Source organism: Lolium perenne, chromosome 3 (assembly GCF_019359855.2).
Source record: "Lolium perenne isolate Kyuss_39 chromosome 3, Kyuss_2.0, whole genome shotgun sequence".
NCBI classification, from domain to species: domain Eukaryota; kingdom Viridiplantae; phylum Streptophyta; class Magnoliopsida; order Poales; family Poaceae; genus Lolium; species Lolium perenne.
In genome coordinates this window covers 250080081-250098794 of record NC_067246.2, presented here as the reverse complement: position 1 = coordinate 250098794, position 18714 = coordinate 250080081, and the positions used below count along the sequence as shown (strand labels likewise).

Genomic DNA, 18714 nt, shown 5'->3' with positions numbered 1-18714 from the left:
CAAAAGTCTCGTCGTAGCAAGGGGACTCATGTGGATTGTACTGTTTTTTTCTCGGATAAGGTAGACGACGAATGGTCGAACATTTTTCTTTCCAGAATATTGTAGAATTTAAGTGTAAGGCTGAAACATTGCGTAGTCCGAGATAAAAAGAGGTGTAATAAGTTGTAGCGCGGGGACCCCCCATGCATGTAGGGTGATCTTGAGCCGACCGATAAAGGAAGCTAGTAATATTTTCTTGAATAAATGAGACACGCGACAAATAATGTAGTATGTTCTTTTGTGAATTCACTGCAGATCAAGGTAGTAGTATGTTGACCTAACAAGGTTTTTTTCAAAAGTACCTGAGAGGTGGAGAAGGTACGGTTGAAGAACCACTCAACATTTTTTCTCCGAAATACTACGGAAGGTACTGTTGAGATCCAGGTAAAAGAAACGTAAGGAGATGTAGTGTGGCAATAGAGAAGCTGGTAAAAACTTACCACGAATAAAAGAGACAGAAATATAGTACTCCCTCCGTCCCAAAATGTAAGGCGTATAAGGATTAGTCAAAAGTCAACAATTTTTAAGTTTGACCAAGTTTATACACAAAAATATAAACATTTACAGTAATGAATCAACATGAATAGATTCACCATAAAATATATTTTCTTAATATGTTCATTCTATATTGTAGATGTAAATATTTTTTTCTAAATATTTGGTCAAAGTTAGTAAAGTTTGACTTTTGACCAGTCCTTAGACGCCTTACATTTTGGGACGGAGGGAGTATTTTGTTTGGAGCCACCATAGAAGAATGTAGTAGTCCGTTTTCTAACAAGAGAGGCGGCGAATGATGGGTATCGAGGGGGTAAATAGCAATCATCAGATTAATGCGCTAAAAACTAACAAGCTCGACAGAACCATAAGTTTAAACGATTTGTCTCTCTAGACAGCTAGCTATGCACGGCAAATTGGCAAGAAGCCAGTATGAGGAATACATGGAGTCAAAACCATACCACAGAGTCTCGGACTAGAATGCTGCTGAACTCAGGTCGCTCGATCTGTGACGAGTGATGACATGCACGTCATCCCACGGTCCTGGAGCCGGACTTGTTGGAGGCGATGAGATGGCATGCACGTTGTCACATTGAGCCGAGAGCCGGATACTTCGCGATTGCAGTTGCGTTTACCGTATGTTAATTATTCCGACAAACCACTTACGGGCTCTAATCTTCGTCGCGATAACATAATTATCTTATGAACATGGCTGTCAGTGCTAATTAACAAGGGCAGCGTGTTGTACACCATTCTTAAATTACTCATATTCAATCGATCATGACTAGCATGGACAGGGATCTCCCACACTATACTTGGGCTATAAATACCACCACAAAATGCCCAAGAAAATCATCCCAAGCATTAAGCCATCAAATCACTCCACGCGATCACTACATAGCTCGCTCGCTTGCTCCACCAATCGATCAGTGCAATGGCGCCCTTCAAGTTGGTCCTCTTCCTCGCCGTGAACCTGGCTATCCTTGCCTCCGCCGCGCACGCCTGCGCTCCATACTGCCCCACCCCCAGCCCACCGCCACCCCCGTCAACCTGCTCGATTGACACTCTGAAGCTGAAAGTGTGCGCCAACGTGCTGAACCTGCTCAAGCTCAACCTCCCCGTGCCCGAGAATGAGGAGTGCTGCCCGCTGCTGTCTGGGCTCGTCAACCTCGATGCCTCCGTCTGTCTCTGCACCGCCATCAAGGCCGAGATTCTCGGCATCAAACTCAATTTACTCGACGACTTCACCCTCCTTCTTAACCAGTGCCGCAAGACCTGCCCCGACAACTACACCTGCTCCATATGATACATCGCCCATCAGAAATACATTACCTCATCATCCCTCTACATGCAAATCACTCTCGTAACTTGCATGTCTTACCAATGTACCTACATATCATATGTCTTTTTATTTGTTCCAGTATGTCCGAGATGTTCATCCATCATTATATCTCATTGTGAGATGTCCAAGTGATTCACATAGTTGTAAAATCATGTACACATTTTGTATATTGTACACGTCAAATATGTTGAAGTTTCTTCATGTTGTCTTGAGTGTTAACTCAACCCGTGATATATCTTCGTTTTTTGAACATGGACTCGAGGACTGGCTCTTCTTCTTCCTCACATTTATTTTGTATACTAGGATATTTGCCCGTGCGTTGCTACGGGATTATTTTTATTCAATTTATATTGAAAAATATAACTTACCGTTTTGTATTCACAAGATAATCTTTGGCAAATCATGCCCACAATATTTATGCCTAGATCAGTTAGTTTAAAAAACTAAAAAATCAAACATGTATATAATGTGATATGTTCTTTTTCTAAATGTGAATGCTTACAAATACGTACATATACTCACCCCTATGTATTCACCCCAATGGACATACGCACACACACCATACCCTTATGAACACTATAGAGGGACTGAGCCGGCGGATCTTCAGATTATTGAAATTAACGCTAGCGCGTCGCTATCGATGAGAACATCGCAAAATATTCTACCTTTCTGAGTTATCAAATCGTAAAAAATAAGGTTTGATCCCTAATAAGTTGGACATACAGCTGCCCTCCTGACCTCCAACCAGAGTTTGGTTCTCAGAATCTAATATGCTCACATCTTGTTTATGAACAAAAAAACAAACTATACTGAGAATATTTTGCTAAGAATAATTTCTCCATTACTGTAGGATTATCACGTTAGCAGGAGAACTACAACATGAGTATCTTAAACATGAATCTAAATCAATAATGAGGAAAACGCATCGGCCATGCAAGCTCATTGATGAACAGATTGCACATAAAAATAATACTCCCTCCGGTTCATATTAATTGACTCTAATATGGATGGGAAAATAAATTCTAAGTTCGGCATCTAAAACGGATTTGTAAAACATAAAAAGATTCAAGAGAAAGCATCACGAATCAATACGTGGAGCTTCCACTCCAGGAATGAAAAAGCAAGGCCGTAACTAATATAGCTAGCTGCTGCACTACTGTTTACTCCAACACGTCACTACCTTTGCAAAAAAATAAAAGAACTCTAGCCCGTACTGCAATGCACAGCAGCACGTGATCTGAACAAAGCATGTTTTCCTCCGCAAGGAGTCAATTCCAAATTCTCCGAACATAAAACAGAGCTAGCCAAGCATATTTCTTTGCAGGAGTACCCAACAGCCCCAACTCTTTCTCCTTGTTTTTGCTTTTCTAAAATTTCACCTCCATTATCCAAATTGGTTCACAAAGTAATGCATAAAATAGTAAAACATGAAGTAATAAGATATCCCATTGGTACGCTGATGATTCAGAAGTGGCAGGCCATACTGAAAGATTATGAGCGTTCGGATTAGTTCCCACGGATGATTGGGCGCCATATCCAGTATTGTCCATTTTTTCTCTGTCCGACATGGAAGCATCCACTAGTAGGAAAAGCCTCATCAGTGGCGCACCAAAAATGGATTCTGTGGCGCATGGGAGCTGCGCCACAGAAACGTCGCCACAAAAATAAGGTTTCTGTGGCGCACCTTCCCGTGCGCCACAGAATTAAGGTTTCTGTGGCGCACTTGTTCTTAGGTGCGCCACAGAAACGCGTGCGCCACAGAATTGGTTTTTAGTGCGCCACAGAATTTGCTTGTATTATACACGATTTTGTTCTGCCTGCTATACACATGCAGTTTATAGACAGCAATACAGATACACAGGTTATATACAGCAACATTCAGATATAATATAAATATCATGTACATTGCACAGATATAACATAGACATCATCATCACATTACTTAGAACCCGATCGAGATACATATATAGTGGCAAGTGTCAAATGTTTTGCATACAACTCTTAATTCATACAAAATTCACAATTTCAAGATACAAAGTAGTCTTCATCCGGTTCCTCCTTTGCTCCGTCATCTCTACCCACCAGGCTCGCTTGCATCGGGGTCCTTCATCCAGTTCCTACTATGATGAAAATGGAAGAAAGTGAGACCAACAAGTCCGATGCACAAGAGAAATGGAATAAATGCCTCATACATTGTTGGTCAACACAAATATTAACATTCAGGGACGGTGTAAGTGAGACCAAGTCCGATGCACAAGAGATTGATATTTGTGCTATCTTACCAGGCTCACTTACGCCGCCCCCGAGTGTACGGTGACCAAACATTTTAATCATCGGCATTTTGAAAATCTCAAAGCAAATGGAATGACAAAATGGAATAAGTGCCTCATACATTGTTGGTCAACACAAATATTAACATTTAGAGATGGCGTTAGTGAGACCAAGTCCGATGCACAAGAGATTGATATTTGTGCTATCTTACCAGGCTCACTTACGCCACCCCCAAGTGTACGGTGACCAAACATTTTAATCATCGGCATTTTGAAAATCTCAAAGCAAATGGAATGACAAAATGGAATAAGTGCCTCATACATTGTTGGTCAACACAAATATTAACATTTAGGGATGGGGTAAGCGAGGCCAGGTAGGATGCACAAGAGATTGATATTTGTGCTATCTTACCAGGCTCACTTACGCCACCCCCAAGTGTACGGTGACCAAACATTTTAATCATCGGCATTTTGAAAATCTCAAAGCAAATGGAATGACAAAATGGAATAAGTGCCTCATACATTGTTGGTCAACACAAATACTATGGTCAGAAACCATAGTTGCAGTATACACCGCCGTATACTTTGCATAAGGGCCCCCTTTCCCCGGTTGGCGTTCCGTCAACGGGTGCTTGACGACACAACAACGCCGATCTGCATCTCCGGCGCAGAACCACGCCCGGTCCCTCGGCTGTCCCGATCGTGAACGAGTCCTTGATGCAAAGACCGTGCCGACCTGCCCAGCATTATGCCGGGCCGTGTTGCCGCGCTTCAAACCGTGTGTCCACTGATCGACACGGCCTGAAGCACGACAACAGGGGTCGGCATGATGCTAGGGAGGCTGGCACCGTCTTCGCATTAAGGACTCGTTCACGTACTGGACGGCGAGAGAAGAAAAGTGGTGCTGCGCCGGAGAGGCATGTCGGCGTTGTTGTCTCGTCAAGGACTCGTTCACGGAACGGCGGCTAGGGAAAGGGGAGCTCGTCTACAAAGTATATTGCGGCGTATAGGTGACCAAACATTCTAATCATCGGCACTAAAATGGAAGAAAGAGCCAAGTGGTATCTCAACTAGATATCATATGCCTCATACTTTGTTGGTCGAAAGAAATATTAACATTCGGGATGGGGTCGGTGAGGCCGGGTAGGATGCACAAGAGATTGATATTTGTGCCATCGCACCAGGCTCACTGGCCCCACCCCAGAGTGTACAAGTGACCAAACAATTTAATCATCGGCACTAGCTAGAATGGAAGAAAGGCCAATGCAATTAAGAAGTAGCTAGTATGAACTAAATGGAATGCCTCATACTTTGTTGGTCGAAACAAATATGAACATCCCGGGATGGCGTTAGTGAGGCCAGGTAGGATGCACAAGAGATTGATATTTGTGCCATCACACCAGGCTCACTAGCGACACCCCGGAGTGTACAGTTGACCGAACATTCTAATCATCGGCACTAAAATGGAAGAAAGAGCCAAGTGGTATCAACTAAATGGAATGCCTCATACTTTGTTGGTCGAAACAAATATTAACATCCAGGGATGGAGTAAGTGAGGCCAGGTAGGATGCACAAGATATTGATATTTGTGCCATCACACCAAGCCTCACTTGCTCCACCCCCGAGTGTACGAGTGATCGACCAACCATCTAATCATCGACAAGTAAATCACTTGGGGTAATGTTAAAATGTTTGTCTCCATATTTGGGAGACATTTTTAATATTGGAGTCTAGCTAATGGAAATCAAGAACTAGTCTTGATCTCCAAATGGTGATTAGAGGGAATTTATTCATCTTAAGCAACATTAGGGACAAATGGGATCATGCAAGGGACTTGGGTCATTTGGATCATAAGGCATCAATTAAGGAGGCAACCAGGGACAAAGGGAAACATTTGATGATCCATTATCATAGGCAAAAAAGCAGCAACTTTTTCCCCTCTAATCTAGCTAGAGTCCTTAAAAGAAATCCATCATAAGCATGGTCAAATACACATATATAGCATGGGGCAGATGCTCCAAAGGGATTATATATTCATCACTTGGTAATTTGGAGAGCAAACAAGCAGTAGCCATATCACTCAATCCAATAATATAGTAATTTGGATCATAAGGCATCAATTAAGGAGGCAACCAGGGGACAAAGGGAAACATTTTATGATCCATTATCATAGGCAACAAAGCAGCAACTTTTTCCCCTCTAATCTAGCTAGAGTCCTTAAAAGAAATCCATCATAAGCATGGTCAAATACACATATATAGCATGGGGCAGATGCAGCCAAACAGCTCACCAGGCAGTGTGCATGCCCAACAGCACACACATGCCAGTGAGTCACCACATGCTTGCCAGGCCAAAATGGGTAGAATACCCAGTTTGTATCATCATCTGGCTACTAAGCCATTTGGTGGAAGCAAACTGAAGATCAGCCAGAAGGAAATCACCAAGGGAACATTGGTATGTCAGTATGGTGACACTACCAGAGAAATCCAACATGGATTAATCCCTAACTAGCCATCCAAACTCACCTAGCACCACACAGCTAGTTATACCATCAGAATATAGACATTTAAATGTCTATTTTGTTTTCAACAGCAAAAGCTACTGGTAATCTAGTCATGGATCAACCAGATAGCATGAGAGAGTCACAACAACAGCCACAGTAAAGGGGAGCCACCCTTGGACAACATAAAGGCTGTCAGGGCTACCTCAAAGGATTTATAGAACAAGTACAGAGAGGCAGAGGCAGAGGCATAGACAATTTCTATAAGCATATAGAACACTCCAATTTCTATAAGCATAGACAATTTCATTGTCACATCTTTCTATAAGCATCACTAGCAGCAGCAGCAATGCATATGAACACCATATACAGTGTACGGTTCGTAAGAATTTCATTGTCACATTGTACAAGGTTCGTAACAACATATAGAACACTCCAATAAGCATCACTAGCAGCAGCAGCAATGCATATGAACACCATATGAAGCAAAACGATTAGGGGCAATGCATCCAGAGCAACAGCAGCAATACATCCAGAGCGAGCATTTCGTCGAGCACGTTGTGCTCGCGCGGGGGAGGAAGAGGGAGGGGAGGGGAGGAAGAGGGAGGGAGCTCACCGACGACAACAACAGTTGTGGAGGAGCTCACCGACGACGACGGCAAGGGTGGAGGTCGCGGCGGCTCCTCCACCTTGACGCGACGGCGGCCCCTCCTCGCGGCGGCCCCTCCTCGCCGTAGCGGCAGCTTGTGCTGCAGGTGGCGGGGATGGGAGGAGCGTGGCGGCAGGCGGCCCTCGCGTAGGAAGGCGGCGGCGACGGCGACGGCGATGGCGACGACCATGGCGGCGCGCGGTGAGGAGAGGGGAGAGGGGAGAGGCGCGCGGTACGGATCAGAGGTGAACAGGCGTGGGCGGGGGAGGGCACGGGATGATATAGCTAAGTTCCCTTAGTTCTGTGGCGCACCAGAACAAGTGCGCCACAGAATCAAATACTTCTGTGGCGCACCAAAGAAAGTGCGCCACGTAAACGATAATTTCGTGGCGCAGCGCACCGCGTGCGCCACAGAAATACGTACACTGATAATTGGGGGTGACAGGTTGTGGGGCCCGCCAAGTTTTTGTGGCGCATGGTCGGATGCTGCGCCACAAAATTAAGCTATTTCTGTGGCGCACCTTGCTTGGTGCGCCACAAAAACAGTTTCTGTGGCGCATTTTTAGTGGTGCGCCACAGAACTAAGCTTTTGCCTATAAGGGTTTTCCTACTAGTGATCATCTGCTACCCGGTTTTTTTATGGCTAAATGCTCCTTCTGCATTAAAAAAGAAAAGTATGCTGAGTTGTAACCGTCTTGATTGATTGTGCATCTCCAAAGGTATCAAAAACTGTAAGCAATTTGCAAAGTTGTCAGTGTAGCTATAAGGATGGTTATGTTACATACAATTTTGAGGTGAAAAATATAAAATATTTTCATCTTGCCTAATATGTTCCATACTGCCCGCAACTCTCATGTGTAGGGTGAAACAGATGTTCACTCAAGTGTATCTAAAGTACATATAGCACATATAGATGGAATCATTTGTCAAGCATAATATACTTCCTTTTATGTGTTGGGTGAAAACATGGTTGCCAATAAGGTTTGAATAAAAAAATTAGGAGCAATGGGTAACCAGGAGAAGTACTCACACCCAATGATAACAACTACAAGAGAATATAACTGTCGATCTGCTTTCTTTGGCCATGGATTAATACATCTGTACAAGTAATGATCAGATTAGTATCTCTCTCTATACCTGTCAAAGAAAAAGAAGATTAACAACTCGCGCAAGAAGTCATAATAGTATCATCGTTGCGCAAATTTATTGAAAGTAACCTACAACCCATCTGAATCTTTATGCATGAACAAAAGGAGCGTACAAGATCAAAACATATGAACTCTGATTGAGCAAGTAAATGACAAACCATCAGGAGTAAGAATTGATAATGTAAGGTTTCATGTTGAAAGTATAAAGTTTCTAAACAAGTAATGATATGTTCTATCTGCCTCAAAAGGTGCTTATCGCAATAATATATGTACAATAATAAACCATGTCTAAAGATATCCACTTCAATTACTGAACTAATTTTATACTCTAACATTTCATTCAGGCTAAAAAACAAGACCATGAATGAGAAATTGTACTACAACTATGAATTGATTGGTGCCACCAAACTTACACATGAGAACCAAGGTGGTGAAAAGCCAACACCTCAACCATATTAATCTGAGCGAATAATAACAATCTAGATAAGCCCATAAAAAATCAATCTAGGCAATTATGAAAAGATGTCCTTAGAGGACAAGAAAAAAAGTAAAAGAAATAGTGGATCAACATGTATTATTTCCAGTATTTCGTCCATATCCAAGAGCTGCATCTGAGAATCCTCATATTCATGCAAACTTTGTCAAGACCAAAATTTTAACTCGTACTACTAAAGAAGCAAGCTATATGAGAAAGATAATTTAATATGATGGCCTATTAATTGAGCAGATCTGGACTTATTTAGATTTCAGGGAGTCAAGATTCTCATACCACAACTGGCAGCGGTACATTTTGCTTGTCCAAGCAAGACACTGCGATTATGTATGCCTTCCTGGCTATAGCCTTAAACTCTGGCTGCAGAAAATAAAGCACCGCAGGAGAAATCACAACAGAACATCGACCTCCTGCCAAACATCAGTTGAACATGATTAACACATAGAATTGTGTACCTCTTTCTTTATCTGCTCGTCCGTCTTCTACATGATCATCTCGGTATCGAGAGGTGAATATAATGGATGTCAGAGCCAGACAAATAGTGTCATGAGAACAACTATGTGGACACATGCCATGTTACTTTCGGATGATTAGAACATAGAGAAATTTCACATCACAATTTCACTGAAGGTCCAATAGTAAAAAAAGATCACCAATAGAAAAGCAAGTTAAAACTGATTTCTGAAGAGCGGGACTTCTCTAGGACTACAGGGGTGATGTTAGCTCTTATGCTCCAAGTTCAGACATGCCTGGATATTACTTTCACAATAAGAAACACAAAATTCATTTACACAAAAGATTTTTTTAGTGAATTAATGGATTTCAGAGCTAGACAAATAGTTTCATGAGAATAGATGCGTGAAGGGATGCCATGCTAGCTCGTTGAAAAAGAGCACAGTTTGTGCAACAAGTAAAAAAAAAAAAAACCACTCGAATGAATTCCTAGCTGTTTACGCCACTGGAATTTCTTCATGAAGTGAACTGAAATTCTTCATCTACTGGTGCTAAATTCCACCACTGAAATTTGTTCATTAACTATACTGAAATCTCATCCAGTGATCCTAAATTCGAGTCTATCAGACATATAGAGAAAAGGCACATCTTAGAAAATTAAATTACCAATTAATTCACAAAATTTTAATGCTTAATTGCTTATGAGTTGAACAACAATTTTTTTGAGGATTGTTAATACCCACTAATCCAACACAAAATTCGAGTTTCACTGTCAATTGGCCTATTTGTGGAAACCAACAATGAATCTACGGCAGGATATCATTAACTTCAAATAAACACAAGTTGAAACCCCCAAGTTGCGTGAACACCCCAGTACCTGCACCTGCCTGCATCTTAAAAACTATCGCAGCATACAATTTTTGCTGAAATCGCTAGCTCCTAAGGCACACAAACGAATTCTTGCTAAGCGGAGCAAAGCATCCAAGGAGATCAGGACCAACATCTGCTAATATATCCTGGTCGGTTGACGAACCTGCGGTGCTGGATGTTGTTGTTCTTGCAGGTGACGTCCTAGAGGTGGACGACAAAGCCAAAGTGGAGGGTCGCGTCGCTGATGAGGTGGTTGATGGCGGTGGGGAGCATGGACTGCTGGGACTCTGAGAGCATCATGAGGGGACGCCGTTGGAGAGAAGCACGCGGGACTGCTCCGCCTACTGCCCCCGCCGCCGGGTCCGCGCTCTTCCGCGGCCGGCGTTAGCCACGGCACCTCCTCCATCCAATCGGAGGCGGTCAACTTTCCTGAAGCTTCCCGAGGGGATGAGAGGGGATGGGGGAGGAGCCGGTGCCAGGTCGCGGTGGAGGATTCTCTATGGAGGAGGATTCGGCGTTGGAGGAAGGTGCCATCGGCGCTGGCCGAGTTCGTGCATCGGTTGATTTTTCTAGGAATTCTCGAATGGGAACCCTAGCTCTCGATTCAGTATAAGATGTTGGATTTTGGTCGGTGTTGTGGAGGCCGTGAAGGGGACGAATGGTGCTGTTGGTCGGGGAGGAATCTCTGGGGTGCAGGAGGGCGGGCAGGGGCGTGGGCGAAGGTAAGGTCTGGGCGGCGGCGGTGGGAGGAAGGGGAGGGAGCAGGTGGGATGTTCAGTCGGGTGTGGAGACGAAAAGAGGTGAAACGGTGAGATGGCACTTGCAATAGTATGTATTTTGGTGGGAGGGTAAATTGGTCATTCGGACGGATGACGAAGAGTTTGACGTATTATGGATGGCAGAATAAGGAACCACTTTAGTCTTTTTAAGTAGTAGAGATAAGATCTAGCTAGTATGATGGGCCATGGGCGTGGATTTTCATGAAAGGGTAATCCTAGTCTCTGCACCCATATTGATTCACACAACCATATATATTTACGGTGATGTTTCGATCCAAACTTGAAGCAAGAGTGATGGCCATGGGCGTTGTTTTTTCATGAAAGGGTAATCCTGGACAAAATGGAGGCAGCTGATGTGAGCTGACCTCCGGTGTTTTAAGGATTTGGGCAGTGCGATGGGAGTGGAATGTCATACAAAAAAGAGAGATAGAGTCAGGGAGACTTAGACTGAGGACCAAGGATATATGTCGGTGCGGCAAGCAACCACTGCAAATGTCAGGCGTTGGAGTTGCAGGACGCCACCGTATATTTGTGTTTTTCATTTAAACTAGCAGGGTGGCCCGCGAATTCGCGGGGCTAGACAATATTTGGGCGGTAGATGTTTTAGGGACAATATATTTTGTTGTTTTTATTCAATATTAATATACACATTTATTATTTTAATTAAAAGTTTAATCCAATAATTATGATCACTAAATTTTGTCTGAATGATAGTTTTTTTCTCCCATCTGTTAGTTTATACTAAAGTCCGGCTTTTATTCTCGGTAAGTTTTTTAGGCCAGAAATATTAACTGCCCTATTTTGTTTTGCTCCGATTATTTGCTTTGCTAAAATAGTGATGCCTCTTATTTGAGTAATAAACATGTGGTATAAAGTTCGTATACATTCATCACATTATCTGGATGCACAATGCATTCACCACATGTTAGACCCAGAACATAACCGAACATGTTTGAGTCAACTTGATGCATTGGCAAGTCTGTCTCAACATTTAGTTCACTAGCAAGCGAAGGCGCGGCGGCACGCCGCGCCGGATTGTATTAATTATCTAGTTAATCTTGCTGTTTAGTAAGGTTTACCTTCTTTTTTTCTTTCTTTGTGTGGAGGTAGCATTTGAGGTGTTGGCTTTAGCGCGGCTGTTGGGTCATCTTGGCTTTCTGCGATTGTTGTCACGTGCATGCGATTTGGGATGCTCTGCCTGTTTGAGCGGTGGTGTTAAAACGGTGGTTAGTAGTGCATGCCTGGATAGAACTGGGTCAATGACTGCTGAAGTATTGCTGTGTTTCAGGCTTAGTGGTATGCGCTTGTTTTTTGGCTGTGGTTGGTTCAGCAGAGGGAGAGGCAGTCTCTTATTTTCATGGATTGGCGGCAACGCCGCGCCCTTGAGACCCTTGAGATGATTCTAACCTTCGTAAGAATGTGATACGTAGTAAGCTGACTAATTGGCAGATTGAGTTCTCTTAAACCTTTGAATTAAGCGTGCATGATTGAATGGAAAGAAAAGCAGGAACGGGCAGAGTGCATTATGAGTACACAAGCTGAATTTTATTCCACAGCTGAGTTTGCACGTACACAAACTGAAAACCAAAACCAAATACTCAGCCTAACTCAATGTTGGTACTATGTACAATGCCACAAGAATACTTCAGGGCCACCGGGTAAGAGAGATAGCAAGATTGCAAGAGTAGAGTGGTGAAAGAAATGTGACCGAAAATAGAAGCACATATTCCAATTCGGCGTAAAGCTCGGATTTGTTGCACCTTTGAACTTGCCCTATAGTCTGAAGAATATAATGGTATACTGTTATAGCATGGCATACTAAAACTGCAACGAACCTCAGGTTCAGTTCTCTTAAAACATACATACCAGATAATTGGTGGCATGGAAACGACATGATCTTACAAACCTCTAGTTCACCACTCTTATGTACACGTGTAAATATCTGGAAGTAAATACCTTGCCTATATTGGTTAATAGAAGATACTGATGGTGTGCGCCAAAGGAAACCAAAATATTTGCTAAACGGCTGGGTTATCTTTGCAGTGGGGGATTTTTTTTTCTGTAATACAAATGGACTGATAGTGTATAGCTTTCAAAGGTAAGGAAAACAGTGATATTTTAAATCTACACGTTCACTCAATAGAAGAGCACTACAAGTTGAGCTCATCCATATCCCTCATGTGTGTATAACCACTCTACTCTTTTAACAGGTTCAGCATTGTAAACCTGGACAGTGAATTCTTTGTTGCATTAATTCACAATTTATTACCAGTGCGACGTCCTATTTTTCATTAAAAATCATTTGACTATAGGAGCTCACAATCGGAGTGAGACACAGTACGGAATTTTAAAAAAAACAGACCTACTACTAACCTCTCCAATGTCGCAGGTAGCTGTTTAGCTGATTCTTTAGCTCAGATGCTACACTCACAAGTAAAGAACCTCAAAATATCGCTCATTTTATATGTCAAGGGCTAAGTGATTGGAACCTGCTAGAAGAGTAACAACATTATTGAATAAATCAAACTTCTGGATTCTGGATGAAATTTAAATTTGAGACCTACCAAAGCTCACAATCGGAGGACATACTACAGAAACATGTTTGAGAGGACCTACTACTGACCTCTTCTATGTCTCTGGCAGCTGTTCGGCAGTTAGGCAACCAACTTTGCTGATCCTTTGGCTGACTTTAGTTTCCTTACTGATGTTGGCACTCACAAGTAAAGAAGCCCAAAATACCTCTCATTCGACATGTCACGGGCCAAGTGATTGGCAAGTTGAACCTGTTAGAAGAGTGAAATGATTGAATAAATCATGTATCTGAATTTCATAGCAGATTTAAATCTGAGAACCAATGAATAACAAATAAATTGCCTAATTTTTGTAATCATACAAATGAAGTTCAAATGCGAACACCAGCTGACTTTTTTTTTATCTTCTGAAGCCATGCACTAAAGGAAGTGATGAAGAACAGCTTATTTCGCCATATATTTAATATATAGCTAGAAAATAAGAGGTTTTGGAATATGACCTCCACTCAGCTTTTCGACAGCTGACATGAATCATTGATACATATCATTAGTCGTAATACATGAGATAATATTTATGTTCCCCATGTCTGAATCTTCAAATAGACAGTAGAAACTTTCCTTCATTGATACATATCATTAGTCGTAATACATGAGATAATATTTATGTTCCCCATGTCTGAATCTTCAAACAGACAGTAGAAACTTTCCTTCATCTATTTGGGTTGCCAGAGCAATCAAAATACAAATAACTACAGATATAGGAAGCCGTTTTTTGATCTATCTAAGCATCATGGTAGAAAGTGTACAAAACAGTAGAGGATCACATTAGAACTTTAAGTACTGCAAGCTATAAAGAAAGGTGTGAGATTGTCGGTCAAGGGGACAACAATCACAACATATGTGCAGTTTGGTCTCTTGATCTAGTATTTTTCTGAAATAAAATCATAGCATCAGAAAATGCTCATAGTGCTAAAAAGAACCGCGCTATATTAAGTAAATGATTAGTAACTTTCTCAAATCATGTGGAAACACAAAAGAGTTTGGAATTCATGTGATTGTACATACTAAGGGCCAAGACATATCTCATGATAAATAAATTAGTCTTTTTCAAAATTATAATGACACAAAATGAAGTGTGCAAAGAACCCAACAGCCATAAATTTCTGAACATCAAAGGAGAATACGTATTATGTGCCTGCAAGTCTGAAGCATATAACAAAACCTGGAGCAAACAATCATCATAATTCTACTGTTGTGCACTAAAAGTATGAGTCTTCATAAATATATAATCTAGCATACAAAATATTCATAGCACACATCGATGTGGGAAGAAGAGAGATTACAAACGTGTGTGGTAGATCCATTATCCCAAATGAAAAAAAATCTGCTCTCGAGAATGAAAAGTCATGACTGAACACATCCCTGAAATAATTAAACTGGTAGATGCAAATCAAAAGTATAACGAAACTACTCTGCAGTAGACACTTCGTGTCCGATGGCTGGAGGGGGGGAAATGCATCACAATTCTACTGTTGTGCACTAAAAGTATGAGTCTTTATAAATATAATCTAGCATACAAAATATTCATAGCACACATCAATGCGGGAAGAAGAGAGACTACAAACGTGTGTGTTAGATCCATTATCCCAAATGAAAAAATCTGCTCTCGAGAATGAAAAGTCATGACTGAACACATCCCTGAAATAATTAAACTGGTAGATACAAATCAAAAGCATAACGAAACTACTCTGCAGTAGACACTTCGTGTCCGATGGCTGTCCGGGAAAAAATGCATCCGTTTGCTTGACTTCTGTCGCATGTATGTTTGGATGGTTCACATAGTACGCAAATCGGACAAAGAGCATTGTGCGCATAGCAGCTCAAAATGGCAGTATTATTTATATATATAGCTATTCAGATGCATTGCTTTGTGAAATTTAAATAACCCATTAAGCCTAACTTAATTTAATGGACCCCTATTAATAATAAGACATTAAAAATTACCTCCTTAGATAAAACTGTGTTTGCTAATGTATTTTCTAATCGAAAGCTAAGCAATCAGACGAAAACCTCTATGCTTAATCGGCGAATGAAAAAATAAAGCGATTAGTATGCTGCTTACATTCATCTTAATTAGGACGTGAAACAAAGGGCGCATGTGGGGCAGGAGTATAGCTTCTAGATTCACCGTGGGGAGGAGAAGATATATCTAAGCCGAGGATTTATGGATACGAATATACTTGCCTGGTGAATGAGCGTATGAAGCTGGACGACATCCAGGAACTAAAGAGCTACATCGTGCGTCCGACACAGATTTTAGGCGGACACCTAATCTCCTTCACATAGCAGATGAGCGAGAGCCGGACACCTTGTATCCCACGGGAAGCTCGAACACAAACCTCAGATCAATTCAACCGCATAGCTCTTGGCGTATGATGAGGGGGAGGTACAGAGGGACCGGAGGAGGGGTGTAGGCGTCCTCCTCTGGTGGCGTTCGGTGGTGGCCCGTGCTCTTTTGCTGAGCTGAAGGAGAGGGTCTCCGCTGACGTCTCATCCCGCTCGACGAAGCCGGAGGGGATCTCTAGGCCAAACCGCCATTGCTACAAAAAAAAAAGGGAATAAATTAGGCAGCAAGAAAGGGGGAATTACGACGCTGGACGGGAGATAACCTCACCTGGTGCACATGACCATTGGCTATGAATCCTCCACGATGGAGTTCGGCAGCTAGCTCGGGATCGCCCCTTTCTCGGAAGCACGACACCGTTGACCACGATAACGATGCTCAAGGCATGTTGCATAAGCGGAGTTCGCGGCCGCCACACCGATATCCTCGAAGATTAAGGACAAGGGACAAACACACTGCAAAGGGAGACATCAGATTGAGAAACAAATTTCGAATCCACAAAATTGCAACACATAGGCTGCGAGCATGGACATCGAACCATCTTTCTTCTCCGCCCGCTCGATTCAGTCCGCAAGCCCTGCCAAGACCCATGAACGCAAGTGACCCATGTCGCTCCTGTGCCAACCGCCCCGCCATGCCAAGGGCCCAACGGTCGGCAGCGCGTGGCGCCGCCCACCTAGTTCTTCTCGCCGGAGCCGGAGAGCCGCCGCATCAATTTTCGGATCCACATCTTGGAAGAGAGTGAAGCACGGGGAGAGGCAGCACACTGGCTCGATGACGGAAGGGGAGGGGGTGGACTGCCCACTGGATTTAGCTGGCGCCTTTGCCGTGGAGGCACGCGCGGTGGCCACCAGGGAAAGCAACAGCTGGGCGGCGGCCGTGCGTCTCCGGCGGCCCCAAACCATAGCCGCGCGGGTGGCGGCGAGCAGGTACAACATGATGGAGCCGGTGCGCAAGGGAGCTCGTCAACCCGCAGGAAAAAAAGCATGGGAAATTGGTGGAGAAGATGATGGACGGGAAGAGAGGAGGAGGGTGAAGTCGAAAAAAAATGCATATGCAGCCACGGGAGCTGCTCTATCGAGACATCGAGACAGATAGTCAAAGCGGTTCTATCAGAACCACGTGTAAGATATGTAGCATAGGAGCAATCTCGCACACAACAACGCAGCTAACGCGTGGCGGCACATCGAAACCAAGAACATGAGCCCACCTGACGTCACAGCTAAAGGCACGCGATCGATGCACCTAAATAATCCACCAGCTCAGCACTAAAAAGGAGAAAGAAACATGTTACCGTCGCACGAATATTGAGCCTCATAGAAACTGCTACAGAGCACCGATATTGTACTAAGGGAAAACATGACGGGAATGAAACATCTAAACTGCAAACGTGTCTGCTCCACATTAACACAAAAAATAATTCAAAACTCTAACAAAAAAGATGTTGGTTCCCAACTAATATAGTAGTTATGAAACAGGACCCTAAAGAAACTCAGCTGAGCACCAACTGATGCAAACCGCCGATATGATCTACTTAATAGTTTGAACTATTGATGATAAAGCACCAATGCTCTGGATACACTGACAATAGTGGCATGAATGACCCAATTGCCTTTCCAAACCATATAATTTCATCGACTATCTGAACTTGCTTCATTGCTGTCGAAAGCATGGCTATCCCCATTCTCGGGTTGGATCTAGTTATAGTGATAGCATACTGTCAACACCCGGATTTTTAAGTCCAGATGCCTATTATGCCGTACATCGCAATCCCAGGAATAATGTTTTTGCGAGACATAATAGTAAGTAGCATAGAGTCATCATTTATTACAACACATATTGTCTTACAACCATAGATCACATGATCCAATATTACACGAATATATTGTTCAACATCACAAATAGTAGCGGAAGCGAAGTAGTAGTGGACTATCTATTCCACAGGCAACGCTTGACGTTAGAAGACGATCCTAGTTATCGTAGACGTCCTGTTGTCCGTCATCCTGATACTGGTGCTCTCCTTCATAGTCTGGCATTTCAATAGCCAGGGCAAAGCCATGAGTACTTTTAAAGTACTCGCAAACTAACTCTAAGATAAATACTCATTAAGTATAATACAGGGGTACTAAGCTCTAGGTTTATTTGCATAAAGCCAAGTTTTAGTTTAGTAAACCTTTAGTAAAGCCTTATCAGGTGCTAGACTAACTCAAGTGGGAACATTAGTGTCATTCCCACAACTCATATTGATTCACCACAATATCACCTTTCAATTCACCATTCATTTTTAAGATCAAAACATAGTAATGATAACGGAGATAGTATGGCCTTTCCAATCGTCCATAACCGTGGACACGGCTATTCGAATAGGTTTAACACTCTGCAGAGGTTGTACTCTTGTGCCACAACTTTTGATTTCATCCGTCGAGGATAACCCCGAATCATCGTAACACAGTACGCGGATCATCAACCATAACCTTTCACTTATATATGCTAGTATGAGCACCTCTCCCCATGAGCTTGGCCTCCCGGTGAAAACCGCAGTCAACCCGGGAACTGCACAGGGCTTGGGCCGTACATTCACCTCATATTCACATCATTCCACACTTAACGGAGGCAGCCTCGGCGTAACCCCTATGATGTTTGTTAGAGGGAACCCATACTAGAATACACAAGTTTCTAGTTAAGCCCTACCCATAATCAGGTATTGTGGGGGTACTTGTATAATTGGAAGGGTATCGCAT

At 42.8% G+C, this 18714-nt stretch overlaps 1 protein-coding gene and 2 long non-coding RNA genes across 3 annotated transcripts; 1 reads left to right on the top strand and 2 right to left on the bottom strand.

The window, feature by feature from the left end:
• The first annotated feature begins 1408 nt into the window (after positions 1 to 1408).
• Positions 1409 to 2074, top strand: LOC127344690 (cortical cell-delineating protein-like). Its single transcript, XM_051371024.2, has one exon. It carries the CDS (start codon positions 1469 to 1471, stop codon positions 1838 to 1840), a length of 372 nt encoding a protein of 123 aa, XP_051226984.1. The 5' UTR covers positions 1409 to 1468; the 3' UTR covers positions 1841 to 2074.
• A 6794-nt stretch (positions 2075 to 8868) lies between these two features.
• Positions 8869 to 11193, bottom strand: LOC127344688 (uncharacterized). The gene is made up of 3 exons (XR_007878137.2): positions 9392 to 11193; positions 9213 to 9296; positions 8869 to 9054 (listed from the first exon to the last, which is right to left on the bottom strand). It is a non-coding gene; the product is annotated as an uncharacterized lncRNA (long non-coding RNA).
• Positions 11194 to 12561: 1368 nt separating this feature from the next.
• On the bottom strand, positions 12562 to 17040 carry LOC127344687 (uncharacterized). The gene is made up of 5 exons (XR_007878136.2): positions 16512 to 17040; positions 16244 to 16428; positions 13662 to 16169; positions 13412 to 13527; positions 12562 to 12818 (listed from the first exon to the last, which is right to left on the bottom strand). It is a non-coding gene; the product is annotated as an uncharacterized lncRNA (long non-coding RNA).
• Positions 17041 to 18714: the final 1674 nt, after the last annotated feature.